Source organism: Microchirus variegatus, assembly GCF_963457635.1.
Source record: "Microchirus variegatus genome assembly, chromosome: 2".
Classification (NCBI taxonomy): domain Eukaryota; kingdom Metazoa; phylum Chordata; class Actinopteri; order Pleuronectiformes; family Soleidae; genus Microchirus; species Microchirus variegatus.
The window spans coordinates 1,676,320-1,693,478 of record NC_139803.1 but is presented as its reverse complement, the minus strand read 5'-3'; the positions used below and the strand labels follow the sequence as shown (position 1 = coordinate 1,693,478).

The following is a 17,159-nucleotide window of genomic DNA, read 5'->3' as shown; positions in this document are numbered from 1 at the left end:
TGCGTGTCGCGTTGCCTTGTCGCGCAACCCCCCCGTTGTTGTAGTTGGCTGCTTTCCGTTGAACTCGAAATGAAGGTTCACGAGACGTCTGGTGGTGGTGGACAGGTAAAATCAGGCAAATGAAAGAATGTGAATCAATTTTTCCTCCGTAAAGCTAAATAAACGTAATCACACTTATTCACCATACATCACTAATACTCTTAGTAGCCCTGCTACTCACCATTTGTTGTAACCGATGGCTATTCAACTTAAGGCCCAGGGGCCAGATCAGGCCCTTCAAGCACTTTGGACCGGCCCGCAGCCCATTAACCCATAAATAATGAATGTATTATTAAATTATTTTTATTTATTTATTTTTTGGCAATTACTCTTACAGCTGTAATTGTAAGCAGCCTATGTATGTACCAGAATATTTTGCACTATAATAATAATAATATTAAAGCGGAACTAGACCGGAAGTTGCTATTATCGATGTTTTTTTTGGTGTGTATCTGCGTCATTACCTTGTTTATGAAGCCCTGACGGTTCGAAACAAACAGTTCAGCCACTGCTGAGAACGTTGTGTTTTATTGTAATCTCGGGGCTCAACGAGATCACTGAAAATCCCGTAATAGTTACGTAAGCAGCGGTTCTCCTGAACAACCGATCGTCCTGCTCCGGGCACTAGTCCGGGCACATCCGGTTACGTACATTGAACCGCAGAAGAAGAATAACGTCCGTTGTGGAGGTGTTTCACGAGCAACAGTGTCTTCTGACTCTGGGTCTGACTCCGGTTTAAAGTCATTAAAGGGACTGCGGCGGGGAGTCGTGAAGAAGCTATTTTTAAACACTGTTAAAACAATGTTTTGATAATGAGGAGCAGTGCATCCGCCGTTCCAGAGGGGGGCGCTGCGCTTCTGAGAACGGATGTGCTGGATAGTACTGGCCAATCACAAGACTCTGTCTTCTGGGGGTTAAAGTTCACTCTGAAATCTCGCAGCAGAAAAACACTGTCAGAAAAGAGGATTTCTATCGGCTCGTTTACAGCAACTAGGAGGTTTTTGACCATAAAAACAAGTTAATATATGTAAGTAGACCTCCATAACTAACATATATGTGCAACAGGACCACTCTATGTGACCTTTAAAATTTATTTACAGAGCACCTTTCATGCACGACTGCAGCCCAAAGTCCTTGAACAAAGCAATATTAGAAACAATCTAACAGTTAAAAACACAACACTTCATCAACAAAACAAAGAAAAAAGCAGTAACAGTGATAAAAGATAAAATCAACCCTTATTAAAAGCCAAATAAAAAAAATTATGTTTTCAATTTCTTTTTAAAAATGGCTAATGAGTCCGCTATTCTTGAATCTAAAGGGAGAGTGAGTGGCAAATCGCCTATATAAGATGGTTCTAGGTTATTTAAAACTTTATAAACGAGTAAAAGAGCTTTAAAATCAATCCTAAAAGATGAGCCAACTGCAGCAGTAACCTGAATATTATTGGTACTGTTGCTTATATTTCTGCAAAAAATAGCCTATTGTGGCCATTGCGCCACCGTTGGTGGTTTTGTTACTTACCTTTTTAGCACAAAACTAGCAGCTATTTCAATAAATAAGTGCTAAATAATTGTATCTTGTAGCTGCATATTTCATATAAAATGGAGACTATAGAACAGATGCTTTAAAAATAGGAACTAATAATGGGATTAAAACATAAACTTCCTGGTATATAATACTACCTTTATTATCTTACATTTGGCAGTGAGTTTAAATCCATGTCAGTATGTGCATTGCTGCAGCTGCTGGCTCTTTGCTTTTGTGTGTGTGCCTCATTTACCTAAGCACACTGCTTGGATTCACGCGGTGTTCACCACATTGTGTCGAAATCCTTCCATACATCGGCTCTTTTGTGGAGTCCTGGCGTTCATGTGCAGGTAGGACGCGGGGGCGAATCCACGGGGTCCTCTATTTTTGCGACGCACGGTCAAACGTAAAGACATAAAGAAGCATTCAAACAACGAACTGTAGACTTGTAGTGAAGTCAGCAGTTCGGTTCACAGACAACACAGTTTCAAAGGGATTGAGAGCTTTAAAGCAACGACATGAAGGCGTAGAGGTCAAATGTTAAAGGTAAAAATTGCAACATTACACATATAAAAGCTTAAAGGTGCCATATGTAAGAATGTGGCCAAAAACAGTTAGTTACTATATTCAAATTCAAAACAACGAGGTCTTTTGGGTTTCGTTTTCTGACGTAACTGGCAACCCGTGGTTGCTCGGCAGCTGAGACTCTACGGACTGCAATGATTGGTAGACGGCGGTAGGTGGCGCCACATGCCAAAACATGATTTCAAAACATAAACGTGAACAAAACATTTTTTTTTTAATGCAAATATTTTGGCTGTACCGTTGTTGTCGGTGAGTTCAGTAACATTATTCCTGAGTCTCTGTGACATATTAGGAGGACTTTATGGTCAGTTGCAGTTGCTTTACTTGCGCAATGTTGCCGTTGCCTCCGCCCGTCTTTACATGAGTTGCGTCACTTTCTGGAATGTCACCGGGCGACACGAGATCACACAGAGAGGGCGTGTGTGTCGCCGAATCAGCTGACAACGGCTCGAATGTAACGTGCATTCTATGTATTAAAAGGTTGCACACGCATACAGTTATAACATGATATATAACATATTTTTACCATCACAATCCTGGTCAAAACCAAGTTATCCCAGCCCTAATGTGCAGTATATGACAATAAATCCTGCTGTTGCGTGCTACAGATTTGATTCGACACTAAACTTGATTTTAAATAACTGTCTTCACCGTCACTGCCATAAATATTTCTCATCTGTCCAGTTACCACTCCTTCATTTCCTGACGTCCAGCTGCTGACTGTTTACTATTTCTGAGACTGAGTTAAGTCGGGTGGTCCTGGGCCTTGGCATTTCCTCTTCAGAGACTGCGGTAAAGTTGACGTCTTCCGTAGAGGGCAGTCCCGGGGTTAAATCCTCCGCGGACGTTTTGCACCACCCGATCTTACACACCCTTTGCAATAGCTGCAGCAGGGCGACCCGTAGCTCTCTGCAGCGCAGGGCGTACAGCAGTGGGTTGATTGCGGAGTTTACCAGGCAGAGGGTGCTGCAGAAGGCAAAGGCTCTCTGTTGTTTGTGAGTCAGGATCCCAGAGACGTCGGCGATCATGAAGGAAAGCGCTGGGAGCCAGCAGCTCACCAGAATGATCAAGATCAGGCCGAAGGTGCGAGCGAGCCGGATATCCATCCTCATGCGGTTGTGGCCGGTCGCCGCTGGTCCCTGCAGGTTGGTCATGGAGGATTCGTGACGGTGGGCCTTCCACAGGATGAGAGCGTACGCTCCCAGAATCAGGGCCAGCAGCACCAGGATGAAGCTGGACCAGCAGGCCAGGTATTCCCGGTTGACGTACGGGAACAACCGGGAGCAGGGTGGAGTCAGGCCCGTGGGACACCTCCAGCCCATCAGCGGCAGGAAGGCGATGAAGATGGTGGCGCTCCAGAGAAACAGCATGCTCAGCAGGGCCCTCCGTCGCGTCAGCATCACCTTGTAGCTCGAGGCCTGGTAGATGCAGAGGTAGCGGTCAAGCGCGGTCAGCAGCAGGCTGCCCACCGAACTGCTGAAAGCCATGGTGACGCCGCCTAATTTGAAGAGGTAGGCAGTGGGGCCGTCGCTGTGCCGGAAAAGGTGGAAGTCCAGGAAGCTGGTGGTGAAGAAGCAGCTGGCGAAGACGTCGGCCAGAGCGAGGCTGCCGATGAACAGGTAGGACGGTCGCCGGCGCAGCGAGGCCGTGGCCGCGATCACGCACAGCACCAGGGCGTTCTGGAGCAGCGTGATCGGGCCGGCCAGGAAACAGATGGAGCCGATGGCCGTCTTCTCCGCTTTGATCAGGACCATGTAGCATTCCAGATTCTCACAAGAATTTGCTTTCGAGGAGAAACACACATGTTAACACAAATCAAGTGGACTGACACGGCAACCTCTTGAAGGGATAGTTCGGAATTTTGGACATGAGACCTGTTTTTACAACTCAGCCCGGTGTGATGGAGACGTTTTCAAGAAATTTCATTCAGTTCTTCTAGTTCGCTGGTGCTATGGCTAGCGCGAGTCAATGGTACACGCTAGCACGGCATTAGAAACACTCATACCGACTCCACAGTGCACCCGAGGCAAATCGATTGTAACGGCAGACTATCGACGTTCTAACATTCTATCAACACAGACATGTACATCGATAGTCTGTCACTGTGGAGTCGGTACGAGTGTTTTTAATGCCATGCTAACCTGTACCATTGACTTGCGCTAGCCATGGCACCAGCGAACTCGGCAACTAGAACTGAATAAAATTTCTTGAAAACGTCTCCAGACGTCTCCATCACACCGGCTGAGTTGGAACATACATCTTATGTCCAAAATTCCGAACTATCCCTTTAAGTGCAATTTCTGGCGAAAAAAAATTATATATAATCCGTTGAAATAAGGTAATACATTAACCAAAATGACTACGTACCTATTAATAATGAGTTGTCCTGTTTGGCTTCTGTGGGTCTCAATGAAGTGCTCGCCCATTCCTCCATCTTATATATACCAGGAGGGCTGTATGCTAGATTGTAATGAGAAAAAAATTGAAAAATAAAATGGCTGATTCTTTGTGTTTTCAATCAGTCTGACATTTGTTTGTATTAATTAACGAATTTGAGTGTAGAAACCGTTTTTTAAAGGCGCCATATGTAAGAGTGGCGCCTTTAAAAAACTGTTTCTACACTCAAATTCAAAATTTTCCAAAGGTTTCCTTATCTCCGCCATTGTAGCTCAGACTCAGTAACTGGCAACCCGTGGTCGCTCGGCAGCTGAGACTCTACTGACTGCAATGATTGGTAGACGACGGTAGGTGGCGCCACATGTGAAAACATGATTTCAAAACATAAACATGATTTGCAGTCTGCAAAAAAAATATATTTTTTTTTCTTTTTTAAATTTTTAATGCAAATATTTTGTCCTGAGTCTATGTGACATATTAGGAGGATTTTACGCCCAGTAGATTTATAACATAATATACCTTTAAGCACTACAGTTGCTTTATAACTACACAACAAACATATAATTTATGCTTTTTGATGGGAAAAGATACAAAGCTGAATAATAATAATAATAATAATAGTGACAAAAGCAATTCATGACTAAGTAAAAAAAAAAATCTGTAAAGAGAAAAACGTGTTGTTTAGTTTACAAAATGTTATTTTTAGCTATAATTTGATCGATAACAAGTCCTCACTTTGAGGTTTTCATATCGAATGGAAAAGACTTGACACTTCCTGCTGATAACAAACAAATGTGCATGATGTGTTTCAGTAGAAAATGTGATTACTTTTTTTTTCCACTTTGTCAATATTGAACCTGGGGCTTAAATGGAAACATTAGCGGTTGTGTGAGTCACAGCAGAAAGTCGTTTAGAGGTCAAGGCAAACAGACGATGATCATCACACTATCAGTTAATGACTATATTGGAGGCACAGTCACAAAAATGGCTGGGTAAATCAAAAGCACGCCGTAAAGTGGCGTGTCCTCGAGGAGCAAAATATCAAATGTTATTGACAAATCGAAATATATCCTCTCCTGATGTTACACAAAACAATTCATACAGCATGTAAATCATAGGGATCTTATATTTTAAGTTTATTATAAGTACCTGTTGTCAGAAACACACACGGTGAAGCTGCTTTTAGCTGCACACAAGATTTCTTGTGATCTTGACCCACTTAAACAGTTCTCCTCTGCCTTTGATTGATTAGATAACCCCACCACTTTAATTATTTCATCTTTTGAATTTGGAGCAACTTGAAGTTAAAGGTGCATTATGTAATAAATCATAAAATCCTCCTAATATGTCACAGAGACTCAGGAATAATGTTCATATAACAAACTGAACTCACCGACAACAACAGTACAGACAAAATATTAATAAATAATAATAAACAAAACATCTTTTGCAGACTGCAAATCCAGTTATGTTTTGAAATCATGTTTTTAGCATGTGGCGCCACCTACCGCCGTCTACCAATCGTTGCAGTCAGTAGAGTCTCCAGTTACGTCAGAAAACGAAACCTAAAAGACCTCGGCGTTTTGAGTTTGAATGTAGTAACTGTTTTTGGCCACATTCTTACATATGGCGCCTTTAATAATTTTACTGTAAGCGGGTTAAAACCTCACTGCATGACTGTAAATCATGTTTATGTTTTGAAATCATGTTTTGGCGTCATGTGGCGCCACCTACCGCCGTCTACCAATCATTGCAGTAAGTAGAGTCTCGGCTGCCGAGCAACCACGGTGTTGCCAGTTACGTCAGAAAACGAAACCTAAAAGACCTTATGGTATTTTGAGTTTGAATGTAGTAACCGTTTTTGGCCACATTCTTACATATGGCGCCTTTAATTATTTTTTCTGTAAGCAGGTTAAAACCTCACTGCATGACTGCAAATCATGATTATGTTTTGAAATCATGTTTTGGCGTCATGTGGCGCCACCTACCGCCGTCTACAAATCGTTGCGGTCAGTAGAGTCTCAGCTGCCGAGCGACCGCGGGTTGCCAGTTACGTCGGAAAACGAAAACCTAAAAGACCTCGGCGTTTTGAGTTTGAATGTAGTAACCGTTTTTGGCCACATTCTTACATATGGCGCCTTTAATTATTTTACTGTAAGCAGGTTAAAACCTCACTGCATGACTGCAAATCATGATTATGTTTTGAAATCATGTTTTCGCGTCATGTGGCGCCACCTACCACCGTCTACCAATCGTTGCAGTCAGTAGAGTCTCGGCTGCCGAGCGACCGCGGGTTGCCAGTTACGTCGGAAAACGAAACCTAAAAAACCTCGGTGTTTTGAGTTTGAATGTAGTAACCGTTTTTGGCCACATTCTTACATATGGCGCCTTTAATTATTTTACTGTAAGCGGGTTAAAACCTCACTGCATGACTGCAAATCATGATTATGTTTTGAAATCATGTTTTGGCGTCATGTGGCGCCACCTACCGCCGTCTACAAATCGTTGCGGTCAGTAGAGTCTCAGCTGCCGAGCGACCGCGGGTTGCCAGTTACGTCGGTAAACGCAAACCTAAAAGACCTCGGTGTTTTGAGTTTGAATGTAGTAACCGTTTTTGGCCACATTCTTACATATGGCGCCTTTAATTATTTTTTCTGTAAGCAGGTTAAAACCTCACTGCATGACTGCAAATCATGATTATGTTTTGAAATCATGTTTTGGCATGTGGCGCCACCTACCGCCACCTACCGCCGTCTACCAATCGTTGCAGTCAGTAGAGTCTCAGCTGCCGAGCGACCACGGTGTTGCCAGTTACGTCGGAAAACGAAACCTAAAAGACCTCGGCGTTTTGAGTTTGAATGTAGTAACTGTTTTTGGCCACATTCTTACATATGGCGCCTTTAATTATTCTACTGTAAGCAGGTTAAAACCTCACTGCATGACTGCAAATCATGATTATGTTTTGAAATCATGTTTTCGCGTCATGTGGCGCCACCTACCGCCGTCTACCAATCGTTGCGGTCAGTAGAGTCTCGGCTGCCGAGCAACCACGGTGTTGCCAGTTACGTCAGAAAACGAAAACTTAAAAGGCCTCTGTATTTTGAATTTGAATGTAGTAACCGTTTTTGGCCACATTCTTACATATGGCACCTTTAATTATTTTACTGTAAGCAGGTTAAAACCTCACTGCATGAAGGTGAGTCAGTGGTGCTCTTTGTGTATACTTCATGGACCTGCCGTCCCTATGGCGACCATAAACTGGTGCCGGCGACACACACGGCTGATTCAGATCAGCAGATTAGACTGCACACGGGTAATCCCAGAAACAGTGACTGAGAGCGATTAATCAGCTCATTGAGGACATTATTGATCGGCCGTCACAAGTCACAAGAGAGTGTTCAACAGTGGCTGAGTGTGTGTGTGGTTATTTACCACAGTTGTCATGGCTGTTCTGTTTCTGTCTTCCTGTTCATTACCCCTGTAAGTCATTTGCGCCATTGCCACAGAAGGCAGCAATCCCACCGCAGTGTCTCCTGCGATTGCTGTCTTTAAACGTCAATTTTTTTTTTGTTTGAAGGTTTTTCTCCTCGTGAATTGCCTCACAGTTTGAAACGTGTCACAAAACTGAAGCTGAACTCTCTTTTATCGCGGATGCCGTTGCGCGAACGTTAAGGAACTGTACGCCGCAGCCCCACGGACACGTGGAAAAGGGAACGTGGGTTGTGTCTGGAAGGTTGTTGGTTCAAGGGCTGAATTCCAATTCCTTGCTTAACCCTCAATCTCAAAAATGCGCGCTCCCTCTAGTGCAAGTGCTGTCCCGATTCTCAGAAAAATTAAGTTGAGTTGGGCCAAGTTTAAGGGCTGTATCGCCCTCAATATTGAGATTTTATGAGACCACCCTTGTGAGCGAGGCCTACCCAGAATGCATTGCCATAACAAAGATGGCGCCGAAAGCAGCGAAAATGACATATTAAGTATTTTCTTTGTTAATAGAGATATAAAAATGATGAAAACCATTGTATTATCTTAGTTTAGGCCCATATTATGGATTACTGACGTCACTGTTGCGTAACATTTATTTTTATTTTACGATCTTTTGTCAGGGTTAGGGTTAGGGCAGGGGTCTGCAACCTGCAACCTGCAACCTACAACCTACTTGTAGCTTTAGAGATCAAGGCGACAAATAAAAGTGTTTTAATATCTTGTGCAACGTCCAATGTCGACGTAAAATGCAACATTCAGTACATGTTTGGATGCGTCCTGTCCATCTTTGGATCCACACACCGTTTTTCTTGAGCACGAACGCGGTACAATCCAAATATTTGCTTCATTTATTTCAAAGTGGGTTCATTTTAATTTCTTTAATTTGCCACAAACAAGGAAACAATGGAAGAACCAGGTCTACGGGGTCTAGAGGTTGGGTATAAACTGAACATGTTGTAGTTCTTAAATGTCATAAATGAAAGAGACTATTACTATTGTGTATAGTTTGTCTGTATAAAAACCTTTATATGTGTTATTATCTTCATCTTGTGGGTTTTTTTGCGGCTCCAAATGAATTTTTGGGTGGAGAGACGACAAAAATGGCTCTTTTCATCCTAAAGGTTAGTTGCAGACCCCTGGTTTAGGGCCTAACCTTTACCCTGAAGACGTATCTGCATTTAAGGGGTGTCCCATTTTCTAAGTGACAAAATAACCCTCAACATTTGGTTTTGAGGGCCAGTTAAGATTAAGGGTTGAGCTTGAGGGTTAAGATAGGAATTGGAATTGGCCCCAAGTCCCTGCCAGGTCAAGGTGCTTGGATTACCCCTGGGCGTCCAAATAAATGGGTGAGTTGTGTCAGCAAGTGCATCTGGTGTAAAGATTTCTTACATTTATTACTTGAATTAGTGCATTGGGAACTCTTACTGTAAAGATTGGGTGTTTTCAGTCTCTAAATAATACATTTGAGGGAAAAAAATATCGCCCCACATATTGGAATTAGACGGAACTGCACGCGTGGGCAGTTAATGGGTGGGTGAAGGTCACAATCTGTTGCAGAGTGCATCACCTTTAATGTGCAATTAATAGATGACACTCTATGCAACAAAGCTCACGTTTGAGGGGTTCATGCAAAGAAAACAATGCATCATTTAACCGGAGTGGTAACACCGGGTAACTGAGCGGCTTAAACGTGAGGAACACTGTGATTAAAATAACTAAAACTTGTGTACAACAACAAACATAATGTGTACATTAATAAAAATATGACCTTCCAGAAAGCCCCTTATTTATTGAATTGGCGGATGATATCTGTCACTTCCGCTACAGGCCGTATGGGTGCATGCACACAGTGGATATTACACAACCGCAGGCTTTTTTTTCCCCTTCTCCCTTGTGGTGAAAATTTTGATTTGCAAAATTGTTTTGTTTTTTTCTTTTACTGCTTTGAATCCTCATAACCAGCTCCCTGACGATTATCCCAATAAGAAAAGCAGCAGCAGCAGCAACAGTGCACACAGAAAACATCTTTTATCGTTAAAAAATCCACAGACTTATACTCCAATTTGGTTTAGCGCTGAAACGTGATGGGGCAATAACTCCTTGAGTTGCATCCTCCTGCCACTGAATTTCAAAACATCACAATCCCCCTGTGGCATAAGTCATGAAATCAGTACTAGAAACAACTGGTTTTAGCCGTTAGAAGAATAGACTAGGTGAAAAAGTAGCAGAAATAATGATGCTTATTTAATGCAAAATACACTTCCTGAAGATTAAGAATATTTCCTTTACAGCGTGTAAAAAGATCTGTAAACGTGCAAAGCAACAAATAATCTCAGTGACTTTTTAAAGCTTTAATTCTTACCTTTTTTTCAGTGGTTCTTTGTTTTGCTTTAACACGACTGATTTCCTCTCAGTTCAGCCACAGCGTGAGCAGCACAATCTACTGACTGGTGACAAAGTGCACAAGTGAGGGGAGGGTGATGTGATGATAGAGAGAGAGAGAGGGAGGGAGGGAGAGAGAAAGAGAGAGAGAGACAAAGACGAACGCCACCAAATGACCTGCTTTTGAAGTATTGTGGCTGCAGCTGTGTTCTAAAAACGAAGAACAATAACAACAACAACAACAACAACAACCAGAGTATGGGTCAAAAAGGACATTAAAAAAAAAGTGACCCTAGTTAACGTGAGGTGGGTTTTCCACAGTATGAAATGTAATTTTTTTTACAGTATACAGAAATATAGAAATATAAATATCACAGTGTGAGAGGTGATTTTTAGCAGCGTATAGAATATAAATATCACAGAATGAAATGTAATTTTGCAGTATATAAAAATAGAAATAGAAATATTTACACAGTATGAGAGTGATTTTAGCAGGGCACCATTAAAAATATAGATATTGCACAGTTTGGAATGTAATTTAAGCAGGATAAAAAATCTGTATGTACAAGTAAACTTCTGTTTGATTCACTCGATTAGACGAATCTGAACTTATCCACTGCTGAGAAGCTTTGCCCTCGTCGCACATGTCCAAGAGAACAGGGTCATGCACTCTGGGGAGCAGAGCACTTAAGGAAAAACATGCACAATATACTTATATGTATAAAAGAATAAAGAATATAGTACAACTCACTCCTACAGTCGGGGTATGTTGCGGTCGGATTGTTCCTCTGTTTTTCCTTCTACCTATTTTGCTAATCACCTTCCGCCATCGTCCGTCTTTATTTGACAGACGGTATCTCACATCCTGCGTACACACACATCCTTTTCCACATACACTATAGGATAATCATGTGGTATTGGGCTATTTTTACAACACACGGCTTGATGGATATGACAAGAATGCCTTAATCGTGTCTGTGTGGGGAAAAAACGGCCAGAGTAATAAAAAAGAAGATTTTAATCACGTCTGCTAAGATGGTACACGTGTGTGTATTACAGAGCGTTTAATGTGTTTTACTTATACCCTCCATGACCATTCAATTAAGTTCTATAAGTGTTTAGGTTTCATTGAAAATCTGCAATATTGTTGTTTTTATTGTCTATAATCTCTGAAGCCACAGCATCAGTCAGTTGAACCACAGTGTAATACGTGCTGTGGGACAACAGAGGGCAATGGTGAGCAGCAATCTCAATGACATGAGTGGCCCTAGTAACGTGGCAGAGTGGATCATACCAATGCTCCAAAAAATTTTTTTTTTAAATGTTAGATTTTAACTTTTGTCAAAAAAAAAAAATCCAAAAAATGATGTGTTAACTTTTGTCAAAAAAAATTTCTCCCAAAAAATATATTTTTCAAATTTTGTCTTTAAAAAAAGGCAAAAAAATACTTTTTTTTTTTTTTTTTTCTTTCAAAAATGTAATGTTTCAACTTTTGTTTAAAAAAAAAAAAAAAAAAAAAAAAATCTAAATGAATGTTTAATCTGAATCAGGTGGTTTTTGTTTTTTTTTGGAGCAGGGCAACATCTAAAACATGGCATGGCCACATTCCCTGAGGACCAGGGTTGCCTTTAATTTAACTAATGTCCCGATAATTTCTACATTAGCAGTTCAATAACAATTTAATCAGGTCATAAATTCACATACCTGAGGCGTTGTGTAAACGAATTAAAATGAAGAAGAGCTAAATAATATCAACTGGGACACGCAAATTTAACAAATGATATAAATTAGGTCAGAAAAGATTTGTGACACGGTTGCATTTAGGCCTTATTCAAGACCTGCAACCGTGTTGATCCTTCGATACGACGGCAATATCTGGTTCATGACCTGACAGATGCAGCGGGCAAGAAGGCAGGAAATGTGATTATAAGCAGACGCGGCAGCATCGATGAGATCTCTTCTCAGTCACTGTCTGGTCAGGTGCAACAACAACAACAACAACAACAACAACAACAACAACAACAACAACAACAACAGAGCAGACAACGGGACAAAATAAAGCCTGAAATGTTTAATTATCGTTACGTCACGCCGTTACACAAATCACCATGGACACAAACATGAGAGATTAATCACGTTTCCTCTCCTCATTTCCAGATTGCCAGACTTACATCAAATCAGCCAAATTAAAAAACCCAAATCAAATTACATTCATTCCAAATGATTTAATTATTTACTGTATTGTACTGTGTGGAAAAAAAGAATAAACAATCCAACAGTAAAATTAAAATGTATTCTCATTTTACCACGTAATGCGTCTGCGTCACCACGTAGACCACTCGAGCCTTTATACTTCTGCGTCGTGGTGACGGATAGGCCGCTGCGATTTCCCGCCCGATCAGTAGGGGTCGCTGCGCAAGGTTGTTGTGCTTTTGGCTACAGTGAGCAATGGCGTCCGAGGGAGAAAGACTGTTGTTGTTGTTGAAACAGTGGCCGTTTGTCACTTTTCTGTGTCCCGGAACGCAGTTTTAAAGGGGAAATAAGTAGTTTATAGTGCCATCTAGAGGAGAGGCTGAAATTTACAACAAAGACCTGCTCCTCTGCTCACCCCCTCCCTTCCCTGAGCGCTACGGTGTCCTCAGCCGGTCAAATGTCGTCCTCGTCGTCTTTCTCCGTGTCAGCAGATGAGGTTTCGTGAGGCGAGGGAGAGGGCGGAGCTACAGCGGCCGTAGCAGACGAAGCGGAGAGAGAGGAGGCGGGACTTCCTGCTACAAGTAAAGAGACGCTTGATTTGTTCTCTCGCGTTTGTCCTTACAGGCTCCGGTAGAAACATGGCGTCTCTCTGCTAACAGTGGCTATGCAACCACGGCCCGCGACCATGTTATTTTACATGACTTTTTGAAACACTACGAAAATGAAACAAAGAATATTATACAGCGACTAGACAATGCAGGAGCACATAATATGTATAAAAAAGTGGATTTTGGGTCATATAAACCCATAAATACTACACATTGTCCCTTTAAGATATGACGTATTTATAGTTCGGCAGCGATGTTGTCGGCGGTGATCAGTTCCGCCCTCTGTGGACGCTCGGTGCTCACTGTGAGCCGGCACAGAGCAGCGTTAGCTCGGCCTGTCCTGAGGACCAATCGCAGCTCTTGCCGTCTCCGTTGTCCCTTGACGGAGTGACGGACACTTAAAAAATTATTACGTGCAGCCAGAGGCGACGCAGAGGCTCTGCGACAGGTTCTGCGTCAGTTCACCTCCTCCCCGTGTGTCAGTTCGTCTCTCAGCGTCAGTTGGCGTAGTTTTGCCGAAGATTCACGAGTGAGCGACATCGACGGCGAACGACTTCGCGAGTGATTCACAGGACCCGGCAGTTCCGCTCCCGGCCGCCGCGCTCGCCGCTGAGCTCAACTGAACTAAAAAAATGGAACGAATCAGTTCACGACGTGATCCCAGTCAGTTCGTTCACTCAAATGATTCGTACTTTTCGAACGAATCACTCCTGACCGACACAACACTATCCTTTAGTCCTTATATGTTCTCGGGGCCATTTGTTCAAAGGTAATCAGAGTTTGTGCAAACAATAATTAAATAATAATGATAATTTCAATGACTTATCTTTTTTTAAATGCAAGTAAATTATTAAACTACTACAAAATACAATGTATAAACAACATAGTGAACTGAAATGACTATGAACTACTTCATCAGTCACACGGCACCTACAGACCACACTGACACAGTATTCACTGACCACACTGATGCTGTGTTCACTGACCACTCCGATGATTTATGGTTGACATTTCTTCAGAGCGCCCACAGGTGGACAAAACTAGTATTACACATAAACTGTGATTTACAGATAATTTAAGATGAAGTTTTCCCTCTTTGATTAAGAAGTCTGGGACTATATGAATTTCATTAAACCCACATATAGTTAATCTTTGACACTGCCCTCCTGTGGGCAAACCACGGCATGACATGGTGAGTTTCATCCAGTGCTACTGTAGTTAAATTGTGCTGTGATGAACTACATTCCCTGGAGAATATTAATTATTACAGAAATATGTGTCACAAACTTTTTGACACTGTTTTACCATCTTTTGTCAAATGTTTCACAGTCAAAATGTGATTTATTTTACACAAAAGACACCCTTTTCTTCACTTTTAAGTTTTCACAAAGCATTATGGGTAATGGGTTGGTTCACTAGCTTCCTGGTGAACAAATGTGTTTTTACAAGGAGGCTCACATTTGATTTATGGCTGCTGAATTATTCAGACTGCCCTCTGGTGGATAAACGTGTCATTACAAGTAAGGGTAAAATTTTATTTATGAATACTAAATTATTCAAACTGCCCTCTAGTGGACACGTTTGATATTACATGTAAGGTCAAATCTGATTCATGGCTGCTAAATTATTTAGACTGCCCTCTGGTGGATGAACATGTAATTACATGTGAGGTCTAATTTGATTTATGGCTGCTACATTCTTCAGACTGCCCTCTAGTGGACAAATGTGTCATTACATGTAAGGTCAAATTTGATTTATGGCTGCTGGATTCTTCAGACTGCCCTCTGGTGGACAAAGGTGTTATTACATGTAAGGTCAAATTTGATTTATGGCTGCTGGATTCTTCAGACTGCCCTCTGGTGGACAAAGGTGTTATTACATGTGAGGTCAAATCAGATTTTAGGCTGAGAAATCATTCAGACTGCCCTCTAGTGGACAAGTTTGACATTACATGTACGGTCTAATCTGACTTGTGGCTGAGAAATGATTCAGACTGCCCCCTGGTGGACAAAGGTGTCATTACATGAAGAGGAAGATTTGATTCAAAGCTGCTCCATTGTTGAAACTGATTTGAATAAAAATAGATTGTTGAAATAAATGCATACAAACGCACTGTTTAATTAAAATGTCATTTTCACCGTCACAATTATAATACACCTGACCACATGTGATCTACAGGTGATTCATATATATTCTGGACTGCTGGTTTTCTGTGATGTTGAGTTGATGCTGATGTTCATGGGCTGTGAAGCTCAGACTCAGCATCTCCTCTCACAGGTGAATCCTCTGTATCAGCCACAGTCAAGGTCTCTGTTGTTTTTGACAAATCACCTTTCAGATGGACCTGCAGCTGCAGGCTGTTGCACTCAGCTCCACGTTGTACGATTACGTTTGAAGCCTTGAGAAGTTCTGCTCCGTTGCATCTGTGCGACGCAGTCCTGGTCTCCATTGCTGCTCCAGTCAGGAGAGAAACGTTCAAGTCATCTTGTGAAACTGTCGTTTTTGTCATTTCTTCATTCTTATTAGTTCTCAATATTCAAATATTAATCATATTAACAGACTCACCTCTTTGCCTGAGCCACTGTGGGAGAGCAACAGCAATGGTGAAGAAAACAAACGCCACTGAAAGTGAAACAGTGCTCCACCGTGATCTCTGCAAACTCTGCCCATCCACATCTGCAGAGTCAAACAAAAGGGTTATTGGCCCTCAGTCCAATGTTGGGTTCTTAAATTGGCCCTCAGTCCAATGTTGGGCTCCTAAATTGGCCCTCAGTCCAATGTTGTGTTCCTAAATTGGCCCTCAGTCCAATGTTGGGTTCCTAAATTGGCCTCAGTCCAATGTTGGGTTCCTACATTGGCCCTCAGTCCAATGTTGGGTTCCTAAATTGGCCCTCAGTCCAATGTTGGGTTCCTAAATTGGCCCTAAGTCCAATGTTGGGTTCCTAAATTGGCCTTCAGTCCAATGTTGGGTTCCTAAATTGGCCCTCAGTCCAATGTTGGGTTACTAAATTGGCCCTAAGTCCAATGTTGGGTTCCTACATTGGCCCTCAGTCTAATGTTGGGTTCCTACATTGGCCCTCAGTCCAATGTTGGGTTCCTAAATTGGCCCTCATTCCAATGTTGGGTTCCTACATTGGCCCTCAGTCCAATGTTGGGTTCCTAAATTAGCCCTCAGTCCAATGTTGGTTTCCTAAATTGGCCCTCAGTCCAATGTTGGGTTCCATATTGACCCTCAGTCCAATGTTGGGTTCCTAAATTGGCCCTCAGTCCAATGTTGGGTTCCTAAATTGGCCCTCAGTCCAATGTTGGGTTCCTAAATTAGCCCTCAGTCCAATGTTGGGTTCCTAAATTGGCCCTCATTCCAATGTTGGGTTCCTACATTGGCCCTCAGTCCAATGTTGGGTTGCTAAATTGGCCCTCAGTCCAATGTTGGGTTGCTAAATTGGCCCTCAGTCCAATGTTGGGTTCCTCAATTGCCACTCCCACCACTATCGTAGGTCCTGTGTAATAATGTGGCCAAAGAAAGAAGACAGAAAACACATCCCAGAGCCGGAAAAACCATGCAATACTCACTTATCGATGGAACAGTGATGTTTACATTGGTTAGAACCACGTGTCGGCTCTGCAGTCCTGAGAAGGTGCAGCTATAAATCCCAGAATGTTCCTCGCTGTCTGGTTTTTGAAGTAGAAGAGATCCGTTTCCCAGCAGAAGCAGGTTCTGGTCCAGCTCAGCTCGGCCCTTCCACTGGTTCAAGGTGTGTCTGGTCCTGCTGTCATATCTGAAGATAACAGCGGGATCAGTGATGGAGGTGAAGGTCCAGGTGAGAGAGAAATTCTGCAGAGAGTGTGGAGCCACACATGGGATGGACAGTGGAGAACCTTCTTCCTGGGTTATATCCTCTGAAACAAAGTTCCAATACATGTTTTAATAAGTCATAAATA

At 42.3% G+C, this 17,159-nt stretch overlaps 1 protein-coding gene across 1 annotated transcript; it reads right to left on the bottom strand.

Moving 5' to 3' along the window:
* Positions 1 to 2,849: 2,849 nt before the first annotated feature.
* On the bottom strand, positions 2,850 to 11,246 carry cnr2 (cannabinoid receptor 2; the record flags this gene model as incomplete). Its single annotated transcript, XM_083910385.1, has 2 exons — positions 2,850 to 3,937; positions 11,237 to 11,246. 2 exons carry the CDS (start codon positions 11,244 to 11,246, stop codon positions 2,850 to 2,852), a joined length of 1,098 nt encoding a protein of 365 aa, XP_083766511.1.
* Between the last annotated feature and the right edge of the window lie 5,913 nt (positions 11,247 to 17,159).